Here is a 16,930-nt window from a genome sequence, read left to right as displayed (position 1 = left end):
CAAAGCCTTATATTATACACCTCAATCAGATAACCTCATACGTGCCTAGTCTCCAGATGCTGCAATCTGTGGAACTGAAGCCTTTCTTGGTAAGGACATCCCTTTGTTCCTGTCACCAATCTTGTTGCACTTCTCTACACAACAGATCCAACAGATCCCATTACTCCTAAAAGTGCTCAAGATGTGGCTTAACAATGATATACAAATTTTTTGTATATTGTTGACAAAACCCAATGAGCTGAGCTGAGCTGGCAGCCTGTCTGCACTGCTCAGAGAACTTCATATCCAACTGCACAATTATCCCTAGGTCTTTTTTCATTTTCCACTACCCAGAGTAATGTACCACACAGCTGGTACATTACTCTGGCATTACTGCTGCCCATATGCAGAACTTTGAATTTGTCAATGTTAAACTTCAATTGCCATTTCTCAACCCATCTACCTAACTTTTCTAGATCCTGTTGCAGTATTATACAGTCATTCCTATCATTAACCACCCTGCCAACCTTTGTATCAGCTGCAAACTTGGACATAAAGCCTGATATGCCTTCATCAATATCATTAATGAATATAGAAAACAACAATGGGCCCAATACCTAACCCTGGGTTTGGGACCCATTGTTGTTTTCTATATTCATTAATAATATGATGAAGGCATATCAGGCTTTATGTCCAAGTTTGCAGCTGATACAAAAATTGTCACAGAATATCTTTAGTGACAAAAAAATAAATACAGAAAGAGCTGTTCTCAACCATCACTTGCCATCGTTACAATGGTTTATGAAAAATTCTTTTGGAAAATACAATACTTCAAAATATCATGAACAATATTTATGTAGACATGATTGCTCGAAACAATTCTTATAAAAACTGATTTTAAATGATTAAAAATAATAAAAGAAATCAAACTCACAGTAAGTAATTCTCCTTGAACAATCACAAATATTCTTGGTGCATGCAACTATGTTGGCAATCAATGAAAAGGTAATGCCAGAAAAATTCCCAATGCATTAAAAAAATCTGGAAATTTTAAATGAACAGCAAATTTGCCTCTTTTGGTGATGCTATTCAATTTAAAAATTATTAAAAATCATATATTAGTACGTTAAGTCACCTTTGGTTAACTATATCATTTCTGAAAATGAACATATGTCCAAGCCTCACTACTTTCAATGGATTAAAGTGCCGCAAGACAGGAGAGGAAAACAGAATGCAAAGAAGCATGCTATCATTAATTATTTCATTGCCAGCACTGAAATACAATCTCATACCTTTAATAATTTGTTAAAAATTTGGTTGAATTCTGGTTAATATCATAAACTCAATTTCTTGTAAAGACCTTTTGAAGATAAAAATTACTACCACAATCTCATCCTCAGTGCAAAACTCAAGGGTGTGGTAAGTGTGGGTAAACATTCAAAAACAGTTTTGGTAATGCATAACAGATTCTCAGAGGAAGCTATGCACATATTAGAGCTTACATAAACTCATTTTTATGATTGTACAGATTTGCATTTGTGCTTATAGACTGTACTGGAACCTCTGATTGGTGACAACAAAGCTTGCTGAACAGATTATTTCACCCCCTCCCCCAGTTAAAACAGCCAGATTATCCAAGGCTATAGCTTAATATGAACCATATTCTCATCATTTACAATTTTCTGTATATACAGCCATCTAAGACTTATGAACATCATATTCTCTCCAGTTGAGAATTTTATTTTAGTTTTTTTTTTTTTTTAACTAACAATAATTGTAAAGAATGAAACTTTTAAACAACCTTACCCCTGGAGTGGCTATCTGTGCTGTAAATGCTGTATGAAGAAGAGTGAACGACTGAATAAAAGACTGTGATGAATTACCTAGAACAAAAAAGATACTTTTCAGATAACTTAATGTAATCAATCTTAAGTATAAAAGATTGCATTTTAAACTAATTCATATCCTGTTCAGTGTGGGAAGCCACTGCAAACACTTAGCATTAAATTAAGTGTGAGAAAGTAAAAACTGCAGCTGCCATTAAGGTTGTGCAAAATATGGGTGGAATAGGCATGAAATTCCTAGATCTCAACACAAAGGATTCCTGAAACATTTGTTAAATTGTTATAACAACAGGTGAAGGGGTGCATGGTGAATGTGAGCCCTAATTGCTTGCTGCAATTAGAGCTCACAATACCGGGATCCTGGTCATTTTTTTTTCGATATTGAAATACCAATATTGAAAAAATTGATACAAAAAATATTGGTTTTTCGGTACTAATTTAAAAAAATAATTGTTTATAATTTAATCACATAAAGGTTATAAAAATCACCTTTCTGTGATTATGATGTCATTATCTCTACTAGCAAATGTTCGATAAATCATCTATAGGACACCATGCAACATTGTAACCTGTCCACAATTCTCGGACAACTTCGTGTCTGACTGTATCGAAACTCCCAAGTCTCATTCCTCCACTACTGACTTTAGTTCAACTCCACCAAGTGTATAAGTTATTTTGGGGTTGCTGTTCCCCAGGTGTAAGACTTTGTATTTTGCTGAATTAAAGCATAGCTGCCACTTTTCTGACCATCTCAGAAGTCTATCTAGGTCACTCTGAAGAAGCTCTGCTTGGCAGCAATCATTAACTACTCTACTGATCTTTACATCATCTGCAAGTTTAGACCTCACGCCCTCCATCCCTTCATAGGTGTCATTTAAGATAATCAAAAACAACAGTGGTCCCAATACTGATCCTTGGGGAACCCCACTACTTACATTAACCCAATCTGAGGAATAACCATTTATCACAACCCTCTGCCTGGTGCCCTCAAGCCATCGTGCTATCCATCTAAGGATTTTCCCTATGATTCCAGCCTGCTCCAACTTATAAAGTAACCACTCATGTGGGCCTGAGTCAAATGCTTTGCTGAAATCCAAATAAACAATGTCGAAATTATTATCTAAATCCAGCTCATGAGTGACCTGTCAAAATGGCTAACTAAATTTGTTAAACATGATTTTCCCTTTACAAAACCCTGCTGTGTATCCTACAGAATTCCATCTAAATGATCCTGAATTCCGCCCTTGATCATTGCCTCCATGATTTTCCCTACTACTGATTGCTAATTACACTCCTAGAACCGCCTTTATGTTCCAATTTACACCAATCCAACGGAACCTCTCCTGAGTCCAGTGATGCTCTCATAACTAGCCTTAATGGTTCAATGCACTCACTTGCCGCCTCCTTTAAGATTATAGGGTAAAAAAAAAAAAAAAGGTAAACTGCAGCCATTATCAACCCACTGCAAGATGGAAGCCTCCTTAACAATTCATGTTGAGGGAAATGGACCATAATCTGCCACGCTGGTCCAGTGTGGGTTGGCAGATCGACCGTATTTAGCAGTCAGGAGCTTGAACCCCGGTCTACTCAAGGAGCGTGTGCTATGCACTCCCGCTCCTGACCACTCGGCTACGGAGATTACAGGGTATATGCCATTAACCACAGGAGCCTTACTCGCCTGTAGGCACGAAAGTTCTCATTAAATAATCATTCAAAATTTCAACATCATTAATTACATTTTTTTCAACTTCACTCCCATAATTTCTCATTGACGTGAAGGGTTTTTCTTCTATAAATATCGATGCAAAGTAACTGTCGAGTTCATCTGCAACATCAGTTGCAGTATCTAATACTATCCCACGCAATTACATACGAGTCTGATCTGATTTGTCCTTCTCTTCTTTGCATTTATATATGTGAAGAATTCTTTAACTGCACTCTTTGCTCTCTTTATTCCTTATCCCCACTCTTAGCTCTCTCCCAGACTCAGTAAAGATACTATAGTGAAAATTATACTTCACTTAATAAAACATCTTTCTCCTTCAGAAAACGATGAACATAATTGAACCATGGAAGACCAACATGGAACAGAACATCGGTGTTCCGCAAATTCTTTCCAAAATAAGAAATTGCCTGACTCCAATGAGATTTTAAGATGAACTTGAGTCGGAAATTAATGAAATACTTTTAACTATTTTTGCTAAAAAAGTTCAAAGCCTAGAAAATAAATTATGGACAGATCGTCTACAATTATCTCAGTACCAGAATAGAATCCGAAGGGGCATTTTCTGCAGCCAATCAAATACTGTATGTACCAAAATTAGATCCATTTTAAAATGATCGTACTATTGATTGCTTATGTTTCTTAAGAGCTCACTTTATTCGGACAGGTAGTGTGGATGCTTAAACAAAACTAAACTTTGCAGTAACAATATGTATTTTTTTGTTTTTAGAATAACTGTATTTTTTCAGAATATTTATTACTGCAATAAAAGTTTATTTAAAACATGAATTCAAGTAATTACAGTACTTGTTTTTTCCTTACTTTATTGCACCTAACTGTCATCAAAATTTATTGAGAAAAACGTTTGTTTTTGGAATTCCGGTATCCCAGTTTCATAAATTAAAAATACCAAAATACTGGTGTTAAGATTTTGACCGGTATTGTAAGCCCTAGTTGCAATGCACATTTCCTGATGCAACTTTTTTTTTTGCATTTGAAACCATTCTGTTCAGTCAGAAGTAAACTAAATGCTTTCCAAAATAACGTTTTGCCACAGTTTTCTTATTAGAAATTCAATAAATCTTTATTGCATAACATCCTAATGTCAAAATGATCCTCAGAATGCCAAATACCTTGTATACGATTTCATGAAACTACCAACAAGCAGGATCAACTTTACCATAATGCCAATTAGGCCATGGCCTAGATAACAAAATCTAGATGGGAGCTAATTAATGATTTCAAAAATTAGTAAATCCACTTATGAAAAACCAAGCAGTGGAATTATATACAAATATATAATTCCTCTTATAATGTAATAATCTAATAATTTTAACTTAATGATCTTTCAAAATCAAATGAGCAATGAATTGGTAAATATTTATTATTTACCAAATAAATAATGAAAAGCTTGGTAATACAGCAAACCCTCAGCTAAGAAACACCCTATGAATGATCTTACGAGCAAAAATTTTGACACCAGAAATTCAATTTATGAATTTATATCTCAATCTCATTGAACCTTTCTGCAACTTCAAAATGCATCATCACCTTTTGAAAGTAAAATGGGCAAAAATGAAATACTGTAAACTCTTTAAATCCAATATCCTAGGGAATTGAGAGGGGCCAGATTTAAAATTTTCCCAGATTTTTAGAGAGTTATAGCTAGTTGCATTGCACACCCAGTTTGGGCATTACTGTAGTTTCAATGGATATTAAGAACTACCAACTGAACTTATTTGCATCTATAAACGTTTATAATAACTAAAATGTAGTGTTAGTGGATAAAAATTTAAACAATGCAGTTTTTTAAATGCAATCAAATTACAATAAACAAATGTTGTTGTGCTCTAATGCCAACTTTAAATGCACACATAACATTGTATCAGAGAATATCAATGAATATGCTTCAGAGAAAAAGTACTTTCACATTAGACGATAATAAAAAAAAAAAAAAAAGCTACTCTCTTTAAGGAACAATTATAAAAAGGTATGTGCAGTCTTCATCAATTTACACAGCATTATGATGGTGGCGAAAATATTGTAACCATGATATTAAACCATTGTTTCCATGCATGAACCGGCTGCTTGTGGCAGAGATCAAGCACAGATTTTATGAAGAATTCATTTTTCCAAATGTTGGAAAAAATTAATTCTTGAATTCATTTTTCCCAACAACTGAATTCCTGCTGTGCATTTTCCATCATCTTGTTCTCAGCTATTATAAAGTGATGTCAAACTGGTCAACCTCATGAAAGCTTTTTATAGCAACTACACAGAGTAATTTTCAAGGGCAGTTCATGTCAAGTGACAAAGTTTACCGAATAATTGCAAAGAAAAACAGCAAAGAGTTCTTTATTTATGTAAACTCTAGAAGGAAGGGGATGAATCAGATTGGTCCACTTGATATCGATGGTTCAACTGTTGATGATCCTGCTCAGGTAGCTAACAAACCAAATGAATATTTTGCATCGACATTCACACATGAGGAGTTATTCAGCGAGGGGAATGCCAGAGGTGTATTCAACTCTAGCAGTAAGCTACAGAATCTTGTAATAACTGAGGGAAAAGTGGAGGAGAAATTGTTGAAGATAAACACAAGAAAGGCACCTGGAGTGGATGGGATCTATACAGTTATATTAAAGGAGGCAGCAAAGGAAGTAAGCAAACCCTTAGCCATAATTATGAGAGCTTCCTTGGACTCAGGGGAGGTACCCATAGACTGGAGATGTGCAAATGTGACCACAATTCACAAAGGAGGATCAAAGGCTGACACAAGTAATTATAGACCTGTGAGTTTAACTTATGTTCCAGGAAAATTAATGGAGGCACTGGTTAAAGAAGCACTGCAGGATCATCTAGACAAGACTTCAGTTATAGCTCGGACACAGCATGGTTTTGTTAAGGGGAAGTCTCGCCTGACCAATTTGATTGGATACTATGATGCAGTCACAAAATAACTGGATGCAGGGAATAACTTTGATATTATATACTTGGATCTTAGAAAGGCTTCTGATACTGTTGCACATGGAAGACTACTGTGCAAATTGGAGCAGTGTGGCACTGGAGGCAAATTGCTGCTATGGATAAAGGGGTGGTTGAGGGGGAGAAGACAGAGAGTGGTAATCAATGGACACTGCTCATCATGGACTAATGTTATTAGTGGAGTCCCTCAGGGTTTAGTGTTGGGTCCATTATTGTTTTCTGTATTTATAAATAATATTGATGATGGTATATCAAGCTTAATGTCCAAGTTTGCAGATGATACAAAGGTTGGCAGGGTTGTTAAGGACACTACTGACGCTATGCTGCTGCAACAGGATCTGGAAAGGTTGAGCAGATGGGCTGAGAGGTGGCAAATGAAGTTTAACATTGACAAATGTAAAGTACTACATATGGGAAACAGCAACCCCAGAGCAACGTATCAACTCTGTGGTACTACACTGACAGTGGTAGAGAATGAAAAGGACCTGGGGGTAATTGTGCAGGCAGATATGAAGTTCTCTGAGCAGTGCAGACGGGCTGCAAGAGTAACTCATGGTGTCTTATCAATGATATACAGGAATTTTTCTAGCAGGGATAAGGAGGTAATTATTCCCTTGTATAAGGCAATGGTCAGGCCACACCTTGAGTACTGTATACAGGTCTGGAGGCCTCATTTCGAGAAGAATGTAGAGCTGCTGGAATGAGTACAGAAAAGGGCAACAAGATTAGTGAATGGAACAAATTGTTGCTCTTACGAGGAAAGGCTTAAGTTTTGCAAATTACAGTGTCTGGAGACTAGGCACCGGTGAGGTGATCTGATAGACGTGTATAAAGCCTTGAATGGTTTGAGCATGCTTAATGCTGATGAGATTCTGCCTCTTGCTCAGAATAATCACCTGAGAGGGCATAATTTCAAATTGAGGAAAGACAGATGTGGGATAGATGTGCGGAAATTTGCCTTTAGCCAGCGGGCAGTTGGTTGGTGGAACAGACTTCCATCCCTTGTCGTGGAAGTTGGGAGCCTAAATTTTTTTTGGCTGATGCTGCATAAGCTTACTTTCTTGCATCATATGCCTCTACTAATGGTAATTGATGGCACAGAAAGAAATGCCACCCTTTGTTGAATGGATTCTTAGAGACAGATGCCAAATACCTTGTATACGATTTCATGAAACTGCCAACAAGCAGGGTAAACTTTACCATAATGCCAGCCTTTCTCAATATTTCTGGATTGTAAAATCAGCTAGGGTTTGCTAGCTGGGAGTCAAAAACACAGATGGAACTAATATTCACATCCCTCTTGTCAGTCAGCGGACCAAATTTTACAAAAAACATATCCCTTGCTTGCACCTTTACAAAGGTAGAATGTTAGTAACCCTGGGTATAACCTTATGTGCAAGTTCTGAAGCACTGCACCTAGTATACTTAAGGTGACCACCCAGGTGTAACAAACATAACCAGATGTCAAAGAGTAATATGAAACACTATGTAGTAGACAACTTTCATCATCCATTGCAATATGATCAATTTGCTTATTGGAGGCTTGAAGTGGTGAATTCCAGTTTATCTCCAAAGCAAAGCTCTAGGAACCCACTCTCATCTCTTCTATCATGCAGTATGAGTGATATTGTCTGACATCATGATGATATTCAACATTCTTTGCATTTTCAGAGCCATCATCATCCATTTTCAATCCACTGAGGGACTTATTTGTCTTGGAATAAGAATATTAACTGATTTGTTCAATTGTATTATAAATTCTCAATAAAACATGTGACTGATCTAGTGCAACTACAATACACTTTTGGGGGTGACAATTTTGTTTTAGCCTACAGTGACAATATTAAAGATGGCCCTACCGACAACATAGGTTAGTAGCCATCTACAAAAGTAGCTAAGTTGGCATTGATTTAATTACATCTCATATTGTGAATACCTTCACAATGAGTTACAGTGGTATTGCACTACCTGGAATAAGTAACGCTTCACCAGTGAAAAAGACTAATGTAAATTATTCTTGGCAGATACCACCACCACCCAGACAGCATTGTTTCGAATCTTATTGGCTTCTCATCAGTGAGGGGGCAGGTACCTTGGTTGTTGCAATAGTGACAACCCAGTTATGAAATATAACTCCACAATATGAGAGATGTCTGATGGTGTGCAGTAGTATAGACTATAGAGTGTTTTAGGGTGATCTCATCGGTGATGAAATTGCATCACCGATGAGAGGCTAATAAGCTTCAAAACGGTGCCATCTGGGTGGTGGTATCTGCCGAGAATAAGTAACATTAGTCTTCTCCACTGGTGAAGAGTTATTTAGTTGAGGTAGCGCAATACCATGGCAACTTGTTCACAATATGAGATTATTATTATTATTATTAGCTATATGGTGCAAGGAAGCATGAGGCTTATGCTGCATCAGGCAAAAAAAAATTCCCAAGTACCCTGAGAGAGAGAGAGAGAGAGAGAGAGAGAGAGAAGGGAATCACCAAGAAAGAGAAGAATGATGATATCCAGCTCAGGACCCTGGGTGTGCCAAGCCCATACTCAGCAGATGGGAGCCCCTGGGGTTATATAATTAAATCGATGCCAACTTAACTACTTTGGTAGATGGCTACAGATTAAACTGATGCAACTGCACTAACCTATATGCTAGTCATTCTATCTTGTAGCATGAGGCTCTTGCCCTAAAATACTATATAGTCTATACTAGTGCACACACATCAAGCATCTCTCAGATTGTGGAGTTATACTTCATAACTGAGTTGTCACTACTGCAACAAGGGTACCTGCCCACCCACCGATGAGAAGCCAATAATCTTTGAAAAGGTGCTGTCTGGGTGGTGGTATCCACCGAGAATAAGTAAAATTAGTCTCCTCCACTGGTAAAGCGTTACTTATTCAAGGTAGTGTAATACCATGACAACTCGTTGTGAAAGTATTCACAATATGCGATATTATTAAATCGATGCCAACTTAACTACTTTGGAAGATGGCTACGAATTAAACTGATGCAACTGCACTAACCTATATGCTAATAATTTTACCAAATAGCATGAGGCTATTGCCCTAAAATAATCTATAGTCCAAGGACCAATATAAAAATTCTGCTTTAAGCTTTCAACAAAAGCTCTATATTCTTAGGTCATATAAGAATATAAAAAAATTTTCATAAAAAAAAAATTCAAGAATATTAAACGTTAACACTTTTTTCTTTGGTTAAAGTCCCGACTCCGATTCAAATGTTTCCCATATCAGCAATGTGCTATAAATCAATTAATAGTAAGGCAACAGAGTTGCTAAGCATTAAAATTAGGCTAAAATACCATTCCAGTCAATACGTTTACTTTTTAAAATTAAGCTGAAAGTATTTCGTGTTACACTTTGAAAAAAAAAAAAAAAAATCAAAATGTTAAGATAATTACTGCCAATTACAAGATCCTGACAGCTAGTTGTCAAAAGCAATAAATTTGTGTACGCTTTCATGCACTGAGTGGCATAGCATTAGGCAAGCTTCAAATCAATTTGCCACTAAGTGCCATTTATGGGGTGCTATGACGGTCAATATGGATATTGTGAGGGTCAATGAGGGCACTGTGAGTTAAGGGTTATCTTCATTTAAAGTCAAAATTCTCAACTACTTAAGAGGGTGGAACAAGATCAACTTGGTGATCTGGCCCTACTAAGTGTTGAAAAAGAAACTAGTGAAAATATTGATTTAATAACCTGACTTCACCTCTGCACGTATTGGATAAACTTTTGACAAAAAAAAGGCGTTTCGTTGTGTTTTGGTTGCCAGATACTAAAAACTTGATCTCAGACACTGAGCTCAAGTGCTCTCCATATATAATTGTTTCAATAGATTGCTTACCATCCAAAATCCAACAAAATCTAAAATGCGCTAGCTCTTATTATACCCGGCCAAAGAAAATATCACATGAAATAGGGGCGTTTCCAATTACATTCGACTTAACTGGTTTCGTCAACCCTTCCATCTCTGATATCATTATATGAATTCTTTTATTGTTCCCACCTTACTTTATAAAAGAACAGATGTAAACTTATGAATACATCCGAGTCTGAATATTAATTACCGCAGTATGAGCTCTACAGGACGGTCACAATGTCGACGTTTTGATCAACAGTTTTATTGTTTCATTATGTTAAAAACATGTTTTCAAAAGATCGTTCATATATACTAAAAAATAAGGTACTCGCCCATGGTTTACATATCTACACCTATCATTATAAATTTGAAATAAAATTTGCCAGTTCGCTTCATGGCCTCTTCACTACTTTCGTTACAGAGAAGTGGGTGGTATGGTGTCACATGCAGGTGGTCTTAATTAACCCTATGTATATGTGTAAAATATAGAAGACGTTCAGTCTCAGAGGTTTTTATTTTCAACATAACTTCGCAAATAAATAGATACTCACCTTCTTTTGCACCACTAAGAACGATTAAACAGCTTTGCCGGACTGCACCTGCCATTTTTGACGCCAAATTACCTAACCTACAGATTATGTGTATAAAAAACGACGAAGCCTGTTGAACAAGAGGGCATTGCCCTGGTGTTAATACGGAAGTATGCTACCACACCTTTCAGTTTCTTTCTAACAACCTTAGCAAATCAAAAGAAATTGTGGAACACTTTTTTTTACAAAAAAATTATTGTGAAAAAGCATGCAAAGTAAGAAAACATGGCATCCTATATTATAGCGTCCCAAATATCCAACTGTGACTGAACCTGTGATTGCTCCAGCGACTCGCTGTGACATAAACCTAATTATCTTTATCGTTCACTGTTCCTATCACTGTTATGAATAGTATATACATGTATGTTGTTGTTGTTGTTGTAGGGTTTTAGGAGCACCAACAACTAAGGCCATATTGCTCCGTATACTGTCTGTAAACTGCGTGTGTTCTGTGGTCGATTTTCGTTTGCTAGACAAAAAACCCGAGTTTCCGGGAAGAAAAACCATGCATGAGCCCGACTAATTCAGCCACGTTGTAAAAAGGCTCATAAATATTCCTCACATCATCGACGGGACTCGAACTCGGGTCTTTTCCACCCTGTGTGAGGAGGACGACGACTCTACCAGTTGCGCTATCCACGAGGGCGGTAGTACATATCACTGTATGTAAAAAATAGTAATTAATATATTTACATGTATAATTTAATATTTTTGTTGTCCGTAGCTGAGGAAAAAAGTTGGAAAGATTGGCTTACTCTGTTTAATTATCTCAATGGGGAGGGGTATATAATCAACACGTGTTGAAAATAAATGAGAAGAATTAGCATTAGTAGGGCATATGATACAAGAAAGCAAGCTTATATAGCATCGGCCAAAAAAAAAAAAAAAACACCCTTCCCATTTCATCCATCCATTCACTCCAAATATTTGTCTAGTTCTGCCTTGAACTTTAATACTATCTAGCAATTATCACCTATTTCCTATGACTCATCAGCGAATTCAAAAAATTTTAAGGCTAGACTCAAGACTGAATCAAGAATCAAGACTGAATTACCTAACAGGTGGAAAATTAGATGGAATACGTTCTCTAAAGGTGTTAATAAAGAAGTTTCATTCCAAATGTCGAATTTACTAATTCTAAACAAAATTAGTCATTTTTTCTGACCTGATTTGTAAACATCTTACATGTTAATGCGTCAGGGATCCTTAAATGCATTTCTACTACAATCTTTTTTAAAGTACATTTTATACTTTAATCTTGTTGTTAGATGCTTGCTTCTGTGATGGTTCTGGTTCCACATTCTTTATCACTACCTTATCTATCTTATCTTAAATGGACATTATTAGGCAAATAGTTCTGAACATCATCAGTCTATCAAGGTATATTTGCAGTTCTGCAGTATTTTGTTTTTTAAAAAAAGGTTTTAACTGGACTTTTGGCATCACTTTCTTATGGACCTTTATCTTCTTGAGTCTTGAGTCTCGTACTGCTGACTGGCTACTGACAGGTGTTTCCTAGCCCTTTCTGGAACAGGATTTTACTATATTACAAGACAGCAAAGGCCTGGCTTATTGTTTGTGCAAGGAAGAAATAACAGGAAGCGGATTTTCCTAGTGATCTCTGTTTTTTTGGTAGTTCGGTGGCCAGAAACAACACAAGAACATCACATCTCATTCATTATACAAACGCTATACACAGTTCTTGCCCATTTACAGTGATCTGTATACATAACAGAAGAAAACAGCTTCGACTTGCTGTCAAGGCTGAACTAGAGTTCGAGAGCCGCCCAATATGACTTACAACACATGTCCACAAAGTAATTATTACCTTTGCTTTGGCAGTATGCCAAAATTACAAATGCATATATTTACACGCAGTGTATAAATTATATGTAGCAACCACAGATTCTGGACCTATTTTCCAATTTCCTGGCAGTGGAATTTCGTACCATGTCAGGGTGACCAAGGACAACAACTGCAATCGTCGATGGTGGAAAAATATTAAATGCCCACATACTGATAAAGAACAATGCGGGTAACATTGCTACACAGGAAACTAAAACTAGAGAAATAGTGTTGGACTATATAAAATTTACTTCTGATTACTTTACACTTCGTACTTACTAGTTTCGTTTTTTTTAATTAAAAATAAAAAATGTCATTTTGTATTTTGTCATTTTTCTTTTTTTTTATTAATACTTTTTTTTTTTAATTCGTTGCTCTGTTACTTCCTATAAAAAATTTCCCCGCAGAACGTAAATATGCATAGTATTTTATTACACGATCAAAAAATACATTTGTCACAGCGAGTTAGCTGGAGCAATCACAAGTTCAATAACAGGTCGGAGCTGTTGCGTTTGGAATGCTATATTATTGGATTACCGAAAATATGTTTTCTTTAAACACAAAACTTAAGTCTAATAGAGGTTATTTTAACAATGTTCCTTAATTGAATACACCATGATTTACGAAATAATGAAAATGCAAAAAATATTCTTATCAGTATCAGTGGGCAAGACTCTTCATGAGTTACAACCGCCATGCAGGTGTCCACCAATCACCCTGAGTAATACTAGACGCCATCCAACTTGGTGTAAGGCCCGTTGTACTTGAACTGTAGACCAATGGAAAGCTGTGCTTTGGATTGGTGAGCCACAATACTTAGTATAGCAGTCTAGCGGTCATGTCTATGTGTTGCGGATGCCCAGAAAGACACCTGCTGGACTGCATCGTTCCAACAATGAAGTTTGGTAGAGGTAGTATGATGGTCTTAGCCTTTTTTCATGGTTTGGTCTGAGACCACTGTTTGTTTTTGGAGAAAATCATCAATTGTGAGGTTTATCTAAACGTAATAGACAATGATGCATTACATACGGTGTGGTAGCACGTCAAGCAAGGCCCATACGGGCTCACAGCAGGTCACTGTACAACAGCTGACATCACAACGCAATATGGGAAGTGCGAGAACAATATTAGCATTAGCATTAGCATTAGCATTAGTAGAGGCATATGATGCAAGAAAGCAAGCTTATTCATTATTCAGCATCAGCCAAAAAAAAAAAAAAAAAACCCTCTCCCATTTCACCCCTCCGTTCGTTCGAAATACCTGTCCAGTTGAGCTTTAAATTTGTTTAGGCTATCAACTTCAACAACAAGTGATGGAAGTCGGTTCCACCAACCAACCACCCGCTGGCCAAAGGCAAATTTCCGCACATCTATCCGACATCCGTCCTTCCTCAATTTGAATTTATGCCCTCTGAGGTGATTATTCTGAGAAAGATGAAGAATCCCATTGGCATTGAGCATGCTCAAACCATTCAAAGCCTTATACACCTCTATCAGATCACCTCGCCGGTGCCTAGTCTCCAGACTCTGTAATTTGCAAAACTTAAGCCTTTCTTCGTAAGAGCAACCCTTTGTTCCATTTACTAATCTTGTTGCCCTTCTCTGTACCCGTTCCAGCAGCTCTACATCCTTCTTGAAATGAGGCCTCCAGACCTGTATACAGTACTCAAGATGTGGCCTAACCATTGCCTTATTCAAGGGAATAATCACCTCCTTATCCCTGCTAGAAACATTCCTGTATATCATTGACAAGACACCATGAGCTACTCTTGCAGCTCGTCTGCACTGCTCAGAGAACTTCATATCTGCCTGCACAATTACCCCCAGGTCCTTTTCATTCTCCACCACTGTCAGTGTAGTACCGCAGAGTTGATACATTGCTCTGGGGTTACTGTTACCCATATGTAGTACTTTACATTTCTCAATGTTAAACTTCATTTGCCACCTCTCAGCCCATCTGTTCAACCTTTCCAGATCCTGTTGCAGCAGCATAGCGTCAGTAGTGTCCTTAACGACCCTGCCAACCTTTGTATCATCTGCAAACATAGACATTAAACTTGATATCCCATCATCAATATCATTCATAAACACCGAAAACAACAATGGACCCAACACTGAACCTTGAGGAACTCCACTAATAACATTAGTCCACGTTGAGCAGTGTCCATTGATTACCACTCTCTGTCTTCTGCCACTCAACCATCCCCTTATCCATAGCAGCAATTTGCCTCCAATGCCACACTGCTCCAATTTGTGCAGCAGTCTTCCATGTGCAACAGTATCAAAAGCCTTTCTAAGATCCAAATATATAATATCAAAGTTATTCCCTGCATCCAGTTCTTTTGTGACTACATCATAGTATCCAATCAAATTGGTCAGGCAAGACTTCCCCTTAACAAAGCCATGCTGCGTCTGAGCTATAACTGAATTCTTGTCTAGATGATCCTGCAGTGCTTCTTTAACCAGTGCCTCCATTAATTTACCTGGAACAGAAGTTAAACTAAAGGTCTATAATTACTTGTGTCAGCCTTTGATCCTCCTTTGTGAATTGGGGTTACATTTGCACATCTCCAGTCTATGGGTACCTCCCCTGAGTCCAAAGAAGCTCTCATAATTATGGCTAGGGGTTTGCATACTTCCTTTGCTGCCTCCTTTAATATAACTGGATAGATCCCATCCACCCCAGGTGCCTTTTTTATGTTTATCCTCAACAATCTCTCCTCCACTTCCGTCTCTGTTATTACAAAATCATCCAGCACACTGCCAATGTTTACTTTACCTACATCATTCTCCTTCCTGAATAACTCCTCATGCGTGAATGTAGATGCAAAATACTCGTTTAGATTGTTAGCCACCTGAGCAGGATCCTCAACTGTTGAACCATCAATATCCAGTGGACCAATCTGATTCATCCCTTTCCTTCTCGAGTTCAAGTATGTAAAGAACTCCTTTCTGTTTTTCTTTGCATCCTTTGCCAAGGATTTTTCGTAGTCTGCCTTTGCCTGCCTAATCTCCTTTGTGACTTGGTTACAGACCAACTTATATCTATCATAGGCTTCCATGTCACCCATTAATTTGTATGTATCCCATGCATTTTTCTTCTCTGCCACATGTCTCATTAGTCCATCTGACAACCATTTAGGCCTAAACCTTGAACAATATTTCTTAGTTGGTATGTAAAGCCTGGTAGCCACCAAGATTAGTTCCTTGAATGCTTCCCATTTTGAGTTTGCTGTTGGTAACATCATCAGTTGGTCCCACTGTATAGAATTTAAATACTGTGTCAGACCATCATAGTCGCCTTTACGAAAACAAAAACCCTTCCCTTTACCTCTGATGGTAGTTACCTCCTTGAGTAAATCCCACTTCAACACACTGTGATCACTGCCACCTAGTGGTTCATTTATCTGCAGGTTCTTAATGCATGAAGAATCACTACTGATAATCAGATCAAGAGTATTGCTCCCTCTTGTTGCCTCACGAACATGCTGATGTAGAAAACAATCATCCAATAAATCCACAAAACCCTTGCTAGTGTGCGAGTGACCAACCCACAAATTCCAGTCAATATCTGGGAAATTAAAATCCCCCATTATAAGACTCTCTGATTTACTGGCCCACTCTATTTCCCTGTACAATATCTTATTATAGTCATCAGAGTCATTAGGCCTATAGCACACTCCTACTCTCAATTTTGATTTCCCTATGCTTATGTCACACCAAACTGACTCAACACTGCCCTGTCCATCGATGTCAACTGGCTTCACTTCCTTTGACTTTATGTGTTTCTTAATTAATAGCATAACCCCTCCTCCCCTCCTGTCCTGTCTATCCTTTCTATATACATTGTATTCCCCAAATTCCAGTTCCGCATTACTTATATCTGTGTGACACCACGTCTCTGATATCCCAACAATATCTGCCATTGATGTTTTGAGCAATACCTCAAATTCATCAAATTTATTTACCAAACTCCTAGCATTGGTGTACACGCAGGTATACATGCACCTGTTTCTATTCTTAGCTACCCTAACACAACCCATGTGTTTACTTGTAACGCAATGACTACCAGCAG

At 37.4% G+C, this 16,930-nt stretch overlaps 1 protein-coding gene across 1 annotated transcript in view; it reads right to left on the bottom strand.

Moving 5' to 3' along the window:
- Positions 1-11,219, bottom strand: part of LOC150079928 (glutamine amidotransferase-like class 1 domain-containing protein 1) — a 31,932-nt gene extending 20,713 nt beyond the window's left edge. The window contains exons 1-2 of the mRNA XM_090382845.1: positions 10,972-11,219; positions 1,786-1,862 (exon numbers count right to left, since the gene is read on the bottom strand). Coding sequence (XP_090238971.1) covers positions 1,786-1,862; positions 10,972-11,026 — 132 coding nt within the window. The 5' untranslated portion in view covers positions 11,027-11,219. The remainder of the gene's footprint in view (positions 1-1,785; positions 1,863-10,971) is intronic.
- Between the last annotated feature and the right edge of the window lie 5,711 nt (positions 11,220-16,930).

This window comes from Mastigoproctus giganteus, chromosome 10 (genome assembly GCF_048544385.1).
Source record: "Mastigoproctus giganteus isolate SK-2022 chromosome 10, ASM4854438v1, whole genome shotgun sequence".
Lineage (NCBI taxonomy): Eukaryota > Metazoa > Arthropoda > Arachnida > Uropygi > Thelyphonidae > Mastigoproctus > Mastigoproctus giganteus.
Note: the sequence above shows the minus strand (reverse complement) of the source record. Positions and strands in the feature narration are given on the sequence as shown.